We start from the raw sequence: 14,931 nt of genomic DNA, 5'->3' as shown, positions 1-14,931 counted from the left end.
TGTCATCACTGCACTCCGCTGTGTTTCCATCACAATGACAGTTTATGACTGTTCAGTAAACCATTCGGCCCGCGATTTAGGCTGGATTTTAGATTTTGGCCCCTTCTCTGATTGAGTTCGACATCCCTAAACTAGACCCTTAATCTTTTTTTTTTTTAATTTATCTTTATTGTTGAAAGTATTGCATATGTCCCCTTTTTTTCCTATGGACCCTTTCCACCCACCACTCGCCCCCTCCTCTACCTCAGGCCTTCACCACACTATTGTCTGTGTTCATGGTTATGCGTATATGCATATAAGGTCTTTGGCGAGAATCTCTCCCCAACCACCACCCTACCCCCACCATCCCTCTAAGGTCAAAAAGTCTGTTCCATACTTCTGTGTCTTTGGATCTGTTTTGTTCATCAGTTTATTTTGTTCATTAGATTCCATATATGAGTGAGATCATGTGATAGGCTCTTCATCTGGAATTAGAAACAGACCTGAGCTGAGGAAAGCCTTATACATTTCACTTATAGGCCGACTATTCAGAAGTCTAACACTGTGGCTCCTGTTTGGTGTCCTAAGAACTTCTGAAGTATTTGAAAAGGAGAACTCTGCCAGCTGTGATACCCAACTGTTCTAACCAGAGGTGGCTCCTAATGAATGAATAAATACTGAAATCATAAGCATTTGGAGTACATTTTCCTACCTTTTGATTGTTTAAGATCCCAACATTAAGAAGTCTTCCAATCTGTTTCTTTGATTAAAACAAAATTTTAATGACAAGCTCTTTCTTCTGACAAATTCTTCTGGTTATAAAGAGAAAAGCTGGTTTTTAAACATTGTGGTTTATACCTAACAGTAAAGGAAGCCAAAAGATAGAATACTACTTAGGTCTGATTTGGGGCCTAAACTTTCTGAAAGTGTATTTTTTTCCTTAAAACAAAAAAGGTCTGCCTACTCAGGCCTCCTTTTTCTTTTGGAGAATTTTATATTCCCTTGACAGTTGTTTTTGTCTCAAGGATCATAATGTTTAGTGGTCTGTTCAGAGCAATGCTAGAATTCCAACTTCCATTTCAAAGGTGTTTGTCGTTTATATTCTTCTGTGGTCAGCACAGTGAAGTATTAATGAACCAAAGTCAGTTAGGAGGAAGGTCTGTCAGTGTGACAGCTCAGTCCCAGGGTGACCTCTAACTAGTGATAAAGATGTGGCTGATTGATCCAACTGGCAGCACTTATGCTAAGAAGGATGTCTTATCTGACAACTGAGAACCCAGGTAATTAACATGCCAGAAACTGATAGGGAATAGAATTTGTAGAGTTTTGAATTTGGTATGTCTTTCAAATTAACTCTTAAACCCACATCTCCACCATATACATAAATCAGACTAGATTATTTAAAAGAGAAAGATTAGTTGAATTTATCCTAAGCAACTCTTAAGCTATATTTTAAATATATATATGTATTTTTATTGATTTCAGAGAGAGAGAAACATCAGTGATGAGAGGGAATTATTGATTAGCTGCCTCCTGTACATTGGACCAAGCCTACAACCCAGGCATGTGCCCTTGACAGGAATAGAACCTAGGACCCTTCAGTCCACAGGCCAACACTCTATCCACTGAGCCCAACTGGCTAAGGCTTAAGCTATATTATTTTTAAACTGCACAATACAAGAGGTTAATGTGCCATGTTGTTAGATTATATCCCTATATTGGATTATCACTTTCTTAGAAGGACATAGACAAAAGGGTGTGTCCAGATGAGAAGCTAAGAGGATGAAGATGAGAGATCTAACTTGGCCAGCACTTTCAAAGATTCTGAAATATTTTTAAAAGCATACCTGACATCTCCCTATAATTGGCCCAAGGAAAGACCAATTTGAGGGAGATATATTTGACCTTAAACTTCATCACATCCAGAACTGCAAAATGTGAACGTATTAGCCAGTAAATGCGCTCATTTGAAGAGGTGATGTTACATGACTGGGGTACAATGATAGGAAAGCCAAGATATCAGGCAGGAAGCTGGGCAGGGCTTCTGGGGTCTGGTCTTACTTTCAAGCTCTATATACTCAATCACTTGGAGTGACTCACCGTGAGTTCCCTTTAAGACTTTCAAAGACATGAATTGAAACAACCGTGTCCAGTCCTCCACACATGACTCCATAGCCATTATCCCACCTCCACAGAGTACCAAACCGGGAAGAGGCAGTGTGTAAGAGTGAGTGGTGACATGAAAAATATAAACAGTAAGATTTCATTTAATTAAGGGGTCAATGAAGTTGAGACATAAACAGGCACGAGATGGGGAAGTGGGAGGGGAGGACCTATTCAACTGGAAAATACACTCACCGACGGGATGGGAGGAAATCATGGTCAACCATTTTGTTAAAAACCAAAATCTAATGGGAGTTATGATAATCCTGGTCATTTTATGTAGCCTTTTCATTTGAAGTCACAACATGGACTAACACTTTCTTTCTTTCTCTCTTTTTTTTTTCTTTCCAAATGTGCTAGGAAAGCAAAGATATCCTGTTAGTGGATCTAAACTCTGAAATCAACACCAATCAGAATTCTTTAAGAGAAAATTCATTCTTAACAAACGGCACCACCTCCTCCTCTCTTCCTCGACCAAAGCCTCAGGCGTCTTTCTTGCCCGAAAATGCCTTTTCTGCCAATCTCAATTTCTTTCCCACCCCTAATCCCGATCCTTTCCGTGATGATCCTTTCGCACAGCAGGACCAATCGCCACCCTCTTCATTTGATTCTCTCAAACCTCCAGATCAGAAGACAGAGAATTTGAGTGGCTTGTCTGCTCCGCTGAGTAATGGGCCCCTGAATGGGGACGTTGATTACTTTGGTCAGCAGTTTGACCAAATCTCTAACCGGACTGGCAAGCAGGAAGCTCAGGCAGACCCGTGGCCCCTCTCAAGTCCGCAAACCCAGCCAGCAGTGAGAACTCAGAATGGGGTATCCGAAAGAGAACAGAACGGCTTCCATGTCAAATCCTCCCCGAACCCTTTTGTGGGAAGCCCTCCCAAAGGACTGCCCATACCAAATGGCCTAAAGCAGGACTTGGAAAGCCCTGTCCAGTCCTCCACACATGACTCCATAGCCATTATCCCACCTCCACAGAGTACCAAACCGGGAAGAGGCAGAAGGACTGCCAAGGTGAATTGTCTTCTCCGCATGTGCGTTGGCAGAATGCATGTTCGCTGTCCCAGGGTGGTCTGAGGCGAGCTGTCCTTTCTGCTGCTCTTGTGGTTTCCTGTGGGGCTGTCATGTAGAAGGGTGGGGTGAGCCCCTCGTCCCCCAGGAATACCTTCCTCTAATCGCCACCCTGTCAAAGCTTCGCGCTCAGCAGCGTTGTCGCGCCCTGCTCTCCCTCTGCATGTCTTGCCTCTTATTATTAACTAAACACACGTTTTTTTTCGTTTTTAATGCTGCTATGCTTCTGTACCTCTGGTAAGTTTGATGGTCATGTTCTGGGAGCGGAGGGCATGGGTTCTTGTGATTCCCCTTATATACTTACCTTCCCCACACTAACGTGCGCCCCGCACATACCCCTCAGGTTGTGCCAATGACCAAGGTGGTGGTGTCCAATTCTTGAGTTTGCCTTCTCTATTAAAAGTTCACTGAATAATCCATTGTCTTAAACATGTATTTACAGTTGCCACTTTACTCAAAAGCAATTTAAAATGTGGTTTCTATTCAGTATTAGTTTTTAATCTCTTTGGAATATGTAGGCTGGCCTAATGACTCATGTATCAAGGCCATGCAGACTGATTCAAAGCCACTAGAATGATCAAAAACACTTAAGCTACTTATGTATAACTGTCCCTTCTTCCCCAGCTTCAAGCTGTTAGCTGGCAAGGAGACCAGGCAGACACAAATGTGTGAATAAGTAAATTAGATTTCACTTCAAAAGTCCAAAACCTCAAATCCTGCCCATTGCAGGGATCCTTGTCCTTTGCTTTGGTTGGTTGGTTGGTTGGTTGGTTGGTTGGTGTTTTGTGGTAGTCCCTCAGGACAGGAAGTAGTTTTTCTGTGTGGTTCCCGATTTGAGGTGCAGAGTAGAAGCCAGGATGACACTGCATTTCTCTGTTGCTGAGTAACTCCTTTCTGTCCCCCTCTGCCCTGTCAGTCTCCAGCCAATGACTTGCTGACATCAGACATCTTTGCTCATCCGGACCCAGAACCTCCAGGCCAGGCATCACCTACGGGACAATCTGCAACCCCACAGACCAACCCTCTGGATCTCTTCAAGACCAGTGTTCCTCCCCCTGTGGGGCCCCTAGCAGGTCTAGGTAAGGGCCTCACATCAATTCAGGTTTGGCTCTGCTATTTTCACTCCCAGGATGAGAGTGCCTAGAAAGAAGGCACTTCATGTCCTTAGAGGTTTCAGGGGCACAAAACTGGAGCCTCCTAGGGAGCCTTTCTCCCACTCTTCCTTCTGTACAACCTCACCCCCACATGGTACCCTTGGATGTATATGAAATTTGGCTTCTTCAATTGGAATGTGCAAAGAAACCCATGTTCAGTTTTGTACTTATTTGAACCAACTGCTCGCTAAAGACAATTATGAGGGGTTCTGAAACAGACCAGCTTCATTGGAGAAACGGGGCTAAGATGACAGAGTCTTCTTTATCGTTTCTATTAGAAAAGTAAGAACCCGCATGTCTTCCATGTAAGTTGCCATTTCTAGTTTGAAGCCCTCTCCCCTATTAAACGGCTACCCCTCTTGGAAGGGACATACACCCTGCAAGGGATGTAAGTCAAGTTTTAAGCAAGTGTAAGTCATGGAATGAAAGGCCTAGGTTTTGAGCCCAGCTCCACCCCTGGTATCTGGAGGGTGTGGGGCAGGTATAGATCCTGTCCACCTCTGCGTACGTAACCCTTAGCAGCTCCTTGCCAATACTCTGGCTAGCTGAGTGTCTTGATAGAGTAAGAAGTAAATGCTGGAAATGTGACGTTGAAAAGAGCATCGAGATAAGGGAAGAGGTGGACTTGTTCAGATGACTAGGATGTGCTGGTGCTGCCATTCATATATGTGTCATTTGCTCCCTCTGTGGCAGGACACTGGGGAAGGCCACATGCCGAAGGGCTGGCCCTGCTACCCTTTGTCCACAGCCTCAGTGGTACAGTCTTCAGAAACCCCAACAACTGTCCTTGCTGTCTGGCTGGGGATTCTCTTTGTGTTTCTGCTTCTTGGCACCACAATGAGCTCCAAAGAGACTTTGTCCGGCAGAGAGCAGCCAGGGGCTTCCTTCCTCATTCCGTACAAGTTGACCAGGGATCTCTCTCTGCCTCCTGCAGGGTCAGTCATCAGGACCCTGCTTTGTTTTTTGCTCTGCTCTTTTCCTGCAAAGGAACGTACTGTGGTTCTGTCATATTAAATCTGTTTAATCATATCGGGAGGATGGCAGCAAAAGGAAAGTCGTTACCCAGATGCCAAGTGGCTGACTTGCACGTGGCGTGAGAGGCCAGCTTGTCCCAGCGCTCTGCTTGCATTGGTACCATCAAGAGACCCTCCCCGAGCGCTTGGTATCTTTGGGGAGCTTCCCCCTTTCCCGCTGCTCTTTTCCCCGCACCCCCAAGTGGAGCTGGTTGATGTTTTTCCTTGCAGAAGGATAGGGAGCTTGCAAATCACATCACAGAGCTTTGTAGTCTGATATCATGCCCCGAAGAATTTTTACAGCCAATATTTAACAAGTCAGCCTGAAAATACAGCTGGACCCTATAACTGTTAATTTATTCAGACGAAGTGAAGCTTTTTGGCTAGGAGCCCCTGTTGAGGCCTTGGGGTATACAACTGCAGAATACTGATGATGCTTCCAAGTTTGGACATGGGACTCAAACTGAGCTCGACAGTATAGCCCCTGTCCACTAGCAGGGATCCTCCGCCAAACCCTGGAAGGTGGTAGGTCTGGCTTCCGCTGGCCCAGCTGGGGGACTCTCTCCTCTGGAGAATGGGGGTGGGGAGAAGGGGTTGTAAAAAGCTGAGCCTTCAGTTTTGACTCGCTACCCTGAGTTTTCATCTAGAATCAGAATGTAATAAAATGAACTTTTTTTTACTGACACTCTCTCTTTTTTTTTTTTTTTTTTTTAACCTCTTGCCTCTACTTTTTCCAGTGGGCCCTCAAATATCTTGAAAACACATCGCATGGAATCTTGTAGATGGGGATGAAGGCTGACATAAGTATATACTGGGAAAGTCTTTATTTCCTGGCAAATTTAATATTTTTCTCTTTTACCACCACTCCCACTAATACCACCTATGTCTAAAGCCACACACTTTCCTAAGGAAAAGCAAGCCGTTCAACATGAAAGATGATAAAATTCTACCCAATTTGCACATCCATTTGGTGTAAATTATTACTGAGTGACTTTGGGTTCAGTAATAAAATTTAAATAAATTTGTTTGAAAATGCTAGAGACAACTTGGTTCAAACTCGGCTCCCTTTTAGAAGCCTACAATCTAAGATAACTTTCCCTTCGATACATTGTGAAGTCTAAAGCTAAATCTGTAAAATAAATATTTGCATTAACATTCAATTAAAGAAAAAAATAGTCCTGTTTCTTGATGCCAAGAAGGCTGAACAGGAGGATAGGCTGCTGGGTTCTGAGCCAGTATGCCTGAGTTTTCATCTCTACTGTTGCAAACTGTGACTTTCCCAACTTTAATCATTAATATTCTTGTACCCAGTTCCCCCCACTCAGACATAAGTGTGTTAACTTAGTAAGATGGCCTTTCCTGAAACCCACCACTCTCCATGAGCACACTGTATGCTTATGGCCAGATGGCTGCTGCTCATGGTGAGAGAGCTGAGTCAAGGAACACCAACCTCCAAGACTAGAAAAGTTCAAGACAGAATACCTTGCTCCACCAGCCCCTGAATACCATTTTCAAAACATTTCTCACTTTGCAAACAGAAGCATCCCTAACCCAGGTTTGGTTAGGGATGTTATGGTTAGAAGACATTTATGATGAAAGAATGTCCTGCCCCAAACCTCAAAGCAAGTAGGTTTTGAGAGCTGAGCATCATTCGTGAATAGAGCTGCTAGTGGTAACAGTTTAAGTGGGTCATGAATACACTTGGGAAAAGACAATGCCCTCCATCTCTGAATAAGATGTGGGGAACGAGCTTCTCAAGAAGAGGGACAAACATTGGAGAGACTTGCCTTCAGTGGTTTCACTAACTCCTCATCATTGTGGTAGGGCTGCAGGCAACGGGGCATTCCCCACAGAGATCAGACCCCCAGGCACAGGCCATTGGTTACATGGAAGGTGTTTTCCTCCCTGGCTCTTCACCCTCCCCTCCTCTTTTGCATACTCTGTTCTAACTTCTAGCAAAGTTTAGTGAGTGACACATGGCAGGAAGCACTTTTATTTGAAACAGCTCGCCTGGGTTAACCAGCCTTTCTTCCATGTTCATACAGAAAAACCTAAAAGTATCTTGGCACCAACCAAATTTTATCATCCTTTGGTATAGCTGTATCAACCTTGGCAGCATTGCAAAGAAGGCAACTCTGAAATGGTTTCTTTGGGGTGTAAGCATGTTGAAGCCTAAGGCACATGTGTGATAGCTGCTTTCCATAAGTCTCAGACAGTAGCCAGCTGTCAAATAGAAAGATGGAATCAGTGACTCCAAGTGCCCATGGCTTAATTAACTACTTCATAATCAGCATGGTTTGTATGTGTAAATGTATTCACCATGTTGACAGGCTCGGTTCTAGCTGTTTAAAACACACCAGTGTATGTACGAGGAGGTCCCATTTGTTCATGACTTATGGTCTGTGTTATCCCTTCCAATGAAGCAAAAAGATGTGGTAGAAATAAAGGGCATCAAAATGCCACCTGCATTGGGATACCAGCTATACTGTATTGGCTCATTAATCTCGTGATCTGAGCCTTCATTTCCATGAATGAAGGCATTGGCCATGTAGATGCTTGATAAATGCTTGAGAAAGTTGTTTTCTGAAACCCAGAAATCCTCTTTGAGCATATCTCCTGATAAGTCTTTTCTCTCTATTCCTAACAGGTGGTGTCGCAATCCCACCACCTCACACAGGACCATGGAGCACGCCATCTCTCGTGTTCAATCAGTCCCCTTCCATGGTCCCAGGAGCCATGATGGGTGCTCAGCCTGCCGGATTCAGTCAACCAATGGTTTTTACCACAAACCCGGCGGTTGCAGGTTGGAACCAGCCTTCATCCTTTGCAGCCTCAACTCCCCCTCCAGCCCCTGTTGTTTGGGGCCCATCAGCATCTGTGTCACCCAACACTTGGTCATCGGCAAGCCCTCTGGGGAATCCTTTTCAGAGCAATATTTTTCCAGTTCCTGCTGTGTCTACCCCGTCCCCTCCCATGCTCTCCTCTCTCCTGGTCACTCCTCCTCAACCACCTCCCAGAACTGGCCCCCCTAAGGAAATCTCCACCAATGCCTTCGTTGCTTTGGACCCCCTCGGGGATAAAGAAGTCAAGGAAGTGAAAGAAATGTTTAAGGACTTACAACTGCGGCAGCCTCCGGTCCCCGCGAGGAAGGGAGACCAGACTTCCTCGGGGACTTCAAGTGCCTTCTCCAGTTATTTCAACAGCAAAGTGGGCATTCCTCAAGAGAACGCAGACCACGACGACTTCGATGCTAACCAACTATTGAAAAAGATCAATGGTAAGCTACCCACTTCTTCATCTACTAAGCCAACAAGAACTAGTATTTCCACTTCATATGGGCCCACAGAATCAATCAAAAGAAAAACTCTCTTACCCACCAATAGCCTAATCGGTGGTTATGGAGACAACTTAACCATTTACCTTCTGAAGCTAACTATTCACCTCACTTTTTAAGGTCTGGCCCTATGCTGCCCTCTTGTGACAAATCTTAAGAGGGTTGCCAAGAGCTATTGATATTCCATGGGTGCTGGTAGCTGGAGGGCTGTATAGTAAAGCCTCCACCAAGCTCCATGGACTCCTGTGAGGGAATCTGAAGCTCTTTCACTTCAAGTCAATCTATATGCATGGTGTCCTCTTCTGAGAGGGATGGATTTGCCTGTAATAATTGGGAGCCTTCGTATGTGGTGGTGATGTTTGCTCTATTGATGTACATTTCAAAAACATGGAACTTACTTTCTAAGATAAGCCTGACTGGGGACTGCTCCTTGTATTTGTGGAAAGCTTGTCTACTGATTACTTGGGTTTTTCACCTTCTAGAACCACCAAAGCCAGCTCCCAGACAAAGTGCTCCGCCAGCTACCAACGCTTCTGACAATGCATTTGAGAACCCTTTCTCTAAAAATTCTTTCAGTTCATCACAAGCCTCTGTAAGTATCAGCTGTTGCAAGCTGACAATCACAGTGTGTGCCACATAAAGCTACTGCCTCCTCATTTAACCTTGCTTGTAATTATAACAATTCTGTGATGATAAAGGACGGTTAAAAAAGATTTATCATTGAGAACCACCACTATGTAATCAACTCAGACTGGGGGAAGATGATTTTTACAGGGATGACTGTTCTAAACTTGAGAAATGAATATCATATAGAAAAAGTATTTTATATCTCATTGAACCTGGCTCATGAAAACATTTGAAGAGAAAATCAAACCAAAGTACTATCTTTAAAAAAAAAATCTTTCAAAGATTTATGTTCCTGATTTCTCACCCATAATTCTTTAGCTCATAAAAAAAAAAATACTTCCCATTCTGGGGAAGCAAACATAATCTTTCTGAACCTTGGTTTTGTTGTAAATAATAAATATATACCACTAGTTATAAGCTGCCGAATATAAATCATTGTAGACCCTTTTGTGACCTATGTGAATTTTAAAGAAATTAAAGAAGTCTTAAGTATTTTTTTCTCTCATAACTATAAGTATACTTATTGATTGGTTGGTTGTATCTCCATAGATGGCTCCTCCTCAAACTGCATCTCCTGATGTATATAGAGATCCTTTCGGAAGTCCGTTTGCCTAACTTCTGTAAGTAGAGTGGCATAGGGGATGTTGATGAAATTTTAATTTTAGAATTGGGAAGAGGTTCAGTCTCTGTCATTTAGAAGTAATAGACAAGGAAATATATACTTAGCTACTTTGATAATGATTAGGCTGGATGTTTAAGAAGAGACTTTATATATACTAGAGGTCTGGTGCACAAAATTCATGCACTCATGGGGGAGGGGAGGGTTTCTCTGCCCGGCCTGCACTCTCTCACAGCCAGGGGATGTCTGAATGCTGGCTTAGGCCCGCTCCCTGGGAGGCCTCAAGCTGAATTCGCCAGCTGTGAGCCCAGCTTCTGGCTGAGCAGTGCTCCCCCTGTGGGAGCACACTGACCACCAGGGGGATGCTCCTGCATTGAGCATCTGCCCCCCGGTGGTCAGTGTACATCACAGTGACCGGTTGTTCCTCTGTTCAGTCAATTAGCATATTAGCCCTTTATTATATAAGATATATCAAAAACAGTAATAGACCCCTGGGCATGTGGATTTATATCATATCCTGTGTTTTTGGTATTTCAGGTATGTATGGAAGTAAAACATAGCATAACACCTACAGCTTTCTAGTTTTGTGTTGTTTTACCTTCGTATTTAAGTGATTGCAAAGCATCCTGGTAATTACTTGGTTCCTACAGAACAGCAGTTTTCAACCTTTTTCATCTTATGGCACACTGAAAGTAATTACTAAAATTCTGTGGCACACAAAAAAATACTATATTTTTTGCCGATCTGAAAAAATAGGTATATTCTGATTCATTTTTACTGGATTGCCATTGTTGTATTGTCTGTTGTCATTTTTTTTTTTTCATTTGAAAATCTAAGGGAAAATAGGTCAGTGCCCCTGACTAAATAATCAGATATTGTATATTTTAAGAATCCTCTTGGCACACTGTTTGAAAATCACTACTATAGAAGGCTCAAAATCTGTAGACCTTCTGAAGCCACAAAACAGGTCAGCTTAACAGGTAATGATCACAATACTCTGCCTCCCAAATCAGTACTTATTTCTTTGTGAGGGCCTCCGAAGCTAGTCTTAAATAGTCCGATGACATTAAACCCAGAAATGGGGACAGTTGCCAATACCTCCTTCAAAAGCAGTGTCAGTGCCGATGAGTTTGGTTGTTGATCCTTTCCACTAGTGGATTTCATCCTCAGTAAGTTATTGATGTAACTAACCTTTCTTTCTCAGCATGAGTGGAAGCAACTTTGATTGACATTAAAAGATTGAAGATAGTGGAGGGAAGGAGGTATATCTGTATTTAGGAGTTGGGCATAGCTGGCTCAGGAGACCCATAGAAAGAGTAAAAAGAACCATCTTCTATCTGACAACAATAAGACTGAGTTTATTTGGAATTTGGATCACCTCCCCCTCAATGCGTTTCTACAACTGCAGTGTTTCTTATGGGCTTTTTCATAAAATCTGCTTCAGGGAACTGGGTGGGATTGTTGGAAAGGCAAATTCCAGAGCCCAGCTCTGCCCTAAAGTATCCCTGTGTGGTGCTGCAGAGAAAAACTTGGTTTTAAGAAGCATCTAGGTGGTTTGTAATGCTAATAAGACAGTGTAATGTATTGAAGGGCTAGAAGTCTTAGCAGAGACTCATTCTCATCCTCCTCTCCAGGAGAATCATTGAACAAATAGAAACATATAAACTACACTAGGAGCCTGGGAGAACTGTTTGCACTAAATTGAATTGACTAGAGTTCTCTTTGGAGGTTCCTTTTTCTCGAGGTCTTGAAGGAAGAATAACCTTGGTCAACCTGCTAAACTAACAGATTGGGAGGGGAGGCATCATGGGAGAAACAGCTAACATGATTGATCACTTGTGTTAGGCACTTTATCACAGGCTCTACATTTATTATCTTATTCAACCCTCTTGCATCAGCCCTGCAAGATACTATTACTGACATTTTAAGTAATGGCTTGATGTTTAATACATTGATATTCAATTAAAAAATTCTAACCACAGGTTTTCTCTTCTCCATACTTCTCTAGGAACTTGGCTTGCTGACTATCCAGAGGAACAGAAAGGTTGGCCTTAGCAGTCAAGGACAAAGCTGATAGCCACATTAGTCCTGACCTCTGCCCTTGTTCCAGCTTTGCATATTATCTGCTGCCTTATTTTTTTGCTGCCTCTTCCACCTGTAAAGTGTCTCTCACTTTCTGTTTAGGTTAACGCTAAACTGAATCTTATAGCTTTAAATAAATTAAGAATCTAAACACTCTAGCTTAAATATAAATGAAGTAGTTTTCCTACATGAACCCTTACCTATTGTGTCCCTAAACCCTTCTAGAACATTCTACCATGTACCCTCTGGTTGTGCGATGCAGCCACCCCTCGGATCAGAATGCTTTGAATAAATTTTAAAATCCTTACTGTTCAAGGTTGTGTGGGGGTTCCGTTTTAGAGCATAAAACCTAAAAATGGTAGGAGAGCAGGGCACCTTCTGAAATCTTGCTTCACACCCTCACTTCCAGAGAATTTTTAAAGAAAAATTGAAGCAAGTCCAACTTCTCTGTAGGCACTTTGGAATCCGGCACGCCCAAGAACCTTTTTAAAGATTGACTTCTTTTTCTGAAGATCGTATTTTTCTCAAGGGCGATTCTCCAGTCTGCTAGCTCTTGCCAATGAGGGAAATGCATTATGTGTGTCTCCTCTCCTTTTCCCTCTGATTCTCTTCAATCAGTTTTACTCCTGGGTTCATATTTCCTTTTCACAAGAAATGGAGTTTTGTGGGGCAAAAACCTTTAATGATTCACAAATCTGAACTCGTGTCACCTTCTCAGTAATTGCTAATCCCAGTAACGAGAATTGCAAATGGGACAACCTTTATCCTCTCTGTGGAATAGAGGGCCATCCTCTTGAGCTGAAGTTACGGGACAGCAGTTAATGGTGAAGAAAACCTGAACTCCACTCAGCAATGAAGGACAACACATCACAACGTTAAATGTGATCGTGCCAAATATGTTAGGTGCTTCTTTGGGGTTAGGCTTATCAAGTAACTGGAAAGCTTTCTGGCAGCCACAACCTCATAGTTAGTTGGGAGATAAGTAGGAAAAAACATACACAAAAGCCTGCGGAACAGTTATTTCCTCCTATCATTGCAAAGCGAATGTCTGAAATATTTTCCTCCTATAACCTTGGAAACTACCTAGTTCATTTTCAGTCCTATTGCTGGCACAGTTCTGGAGGGTTTGTTCTTATCAAAACGAGTTTTATTTGTTTATGTTGGGTTTTTAATGTGTCTCTTGACCTCCAGTGCTCTCAGGTTCTTGTGGGTGTTAATCAACCAACCACATACATGTAACCTTTAGATAGAAGAAGAGGATGACTGCTTACCATCTAAATAAGATGCTGGCCTCGTGAATCTCTGTGGACTAGCTCCGGCTAGTCCAAGCTTAAAGTCCCATGGTTCTATGTTTAATGATAATAGCTCATCATATTTGGCATAGTTTTCCATCTTGCTTCCTACTCAGTCATTATAAACACAGACTTGAAATAGTATTTTATTTGTCCAAATACCTAAATGTGCTAAACTGGAGGCAATTATTTCTAGATAGTTGGAATTTTTGAAAGTAGAAAAAAATTTTTAAAGTGATGATCAGCCACATAAATATTTTATACATACTTGTTTTCTTGTGCACTTTCTGTATGCAAATAAAGCTATGAATTTACTCATTTCAATAAACTGGAATGGCAGAATCTCATGTGTGACCATCAGTTTATTCTATTATGTAATATATAACCCCTGTTCTGTGTTGCTGTGCTAGGGTCAAGATATAAAATACACCTGACTAAGGAAGAAGTGTTAGTTATAATACATTGTGAATGGCCACAAAGATGAAGAGGAAGTGGAGATGCATTAAATAGGACCATATGTAAATTATCAACTGATATCTTTCAATTCCTCATTCTCCTCTCAGACCTGCATCCCTCCTTCCTGGGAGATTAATGGGAATCCAGTGGATAAGGCCTTTACCAGTACAACCTCAACGATGTCAGGAATAAAAATCCTTCCATAGCGAACTCTTGGCTCACACGTTTTACTCTTTGCTTATTCTTGTTCTTGTTTGACCTCACCAGGACACAACCTTGGACTGGCTCAGGCTGGAGCAGGTCATTCAGGAGAGCTTCTGTATGCGGTGGGCTGCCACTGCTCAGATATTTTTAACCCTAGGACACCCTTAAACACTCCCCTGTATAAAAGTTCAAGGCTCTCATTCTTTTCAAGAAGACCTAGATGTTTGAGGAAGATGACCCAAAGGCAGGCCTTGCGTGGGTACTGAAGTGTTGGTGCTAAACTTGATTCTTCTAAGAATAAGACAAATTTGGTATGTGTGTATGGTGGGGACGGGGAGGTGTCACTGATTGGTGTTCACTGTTGTGGGACGTTCGGTATTACTGTTCACCTTTCCCCTGACCTGAACATTTGCTCTCTTTCTCACAACAATGAGTAGAATATAGAGAAACATACTCCACACAAAAACAGCTTCCAGAAAGCCACGAGTGGACACGGTTGTTGTTAAGAGCATGTTGCAGAAATTACCTGATTTATCCAGCTGTCTGCAGGATGTCTAATCCACTGAGCCCATGTATCATTTCCAGGTGGCTTCTGTAAGATCTTGCTAGAGATTAACCCTTGCTCATGTGTGCTAGGGGAGGACACTGATTTCAGCATAATAGGAACTACTGTTGACCAAGCAGAGGAAGGTGCTTACTGAAGTGTCCCAGCAAAGTGGAAACGGACCTCTTCTTTATCATCTCTCTAGTCACAGGTGCTACTCTGACCTGATACCAGAAGTCCATCTCTTATGGTAACCCTCTTCTACCTGGAAGAGGCTTTCAGTTAGGCATCAGAGAGACCTAAACTCAAAGCTGACCTTGAACAGTCAGCATGCTCCCAACTGTCTCACAGAAAGGGTATACAGAAAGAAAGGTATTGATTTTCTCAAGATAA

At 42.7% G+C, this 14,931-nt stretch overlaps 1 protein-coding gene across 7 annotated transcripts in view; it reads left to right on the top strand.

Moving 5' to 3' along the window:
- DAB2 (DAB adaptor protein 2) overlaps positions 1 to 13,676 on the top strand; it is a 48,036-nt gene extending 34,360 nt beyond the window's left edge. For 4 of the 7 annotated variants that reach the window (XM_036409246.2, XM_036409247.2, XM_045571805.1 and 1 more), the window contains 6 exons: positions 2,503 to 3,156; positions 4,130 to 4,292; positions 8,028 to 8,657; positions 9,197 to 9,306; positions 9,891 to 9,961; positions 11,969 to 13,676. In XM_036409246.2, coding sequence (XP_036265139.1) covers positions 2,503 to 3,156; positions 4,130 to 4,292; positions 8,028 to 8,657; positions 9,197 to 9,306; positions 9,891 to 9,956 — 1,623 coding nt within the window. In that variant the 3' untranslated portion in view covers positions 9,957 to 9,961; positions 11,969 to 13,676. The remainder of the gene's footprint in view (positions 1 to 2,502; positions 3,157 to 4,129; positions 4,293 to 8,027; positions 8,658 to 9,196; positions 9,307 to 9,890; positions 9,962 to 11,968) is intronic. The other 3 variants (XM_036409244.1, XM_036409239.1, XM_045571806.1) reach the window with 3 other exon arrangements.
- Positions 13,677 to 14,931: the final 1,255 nt, after the last annotated feature.

The sequence above is a fragment of the Pipistrellus kuhlii genome, unplaced genomic scaffold (assembly GCF_014108245.1).
Source record: "Pipistrellus kuhlii isolate mPipKuh1 unplaced genomic scaffold, mPipKuh1.p scaffold_m20_p_4, whole genome shotgun sequence".
NCBI lineage: Eukaryota > Metazoa > Chordata > Mammalia > Chiroptera > Vespertilionidae > Pipistrellus > Pipistrellus kuhlii.
This window is presented reverse-complemented; position numbering and strand designations above follow the sequence as displayed.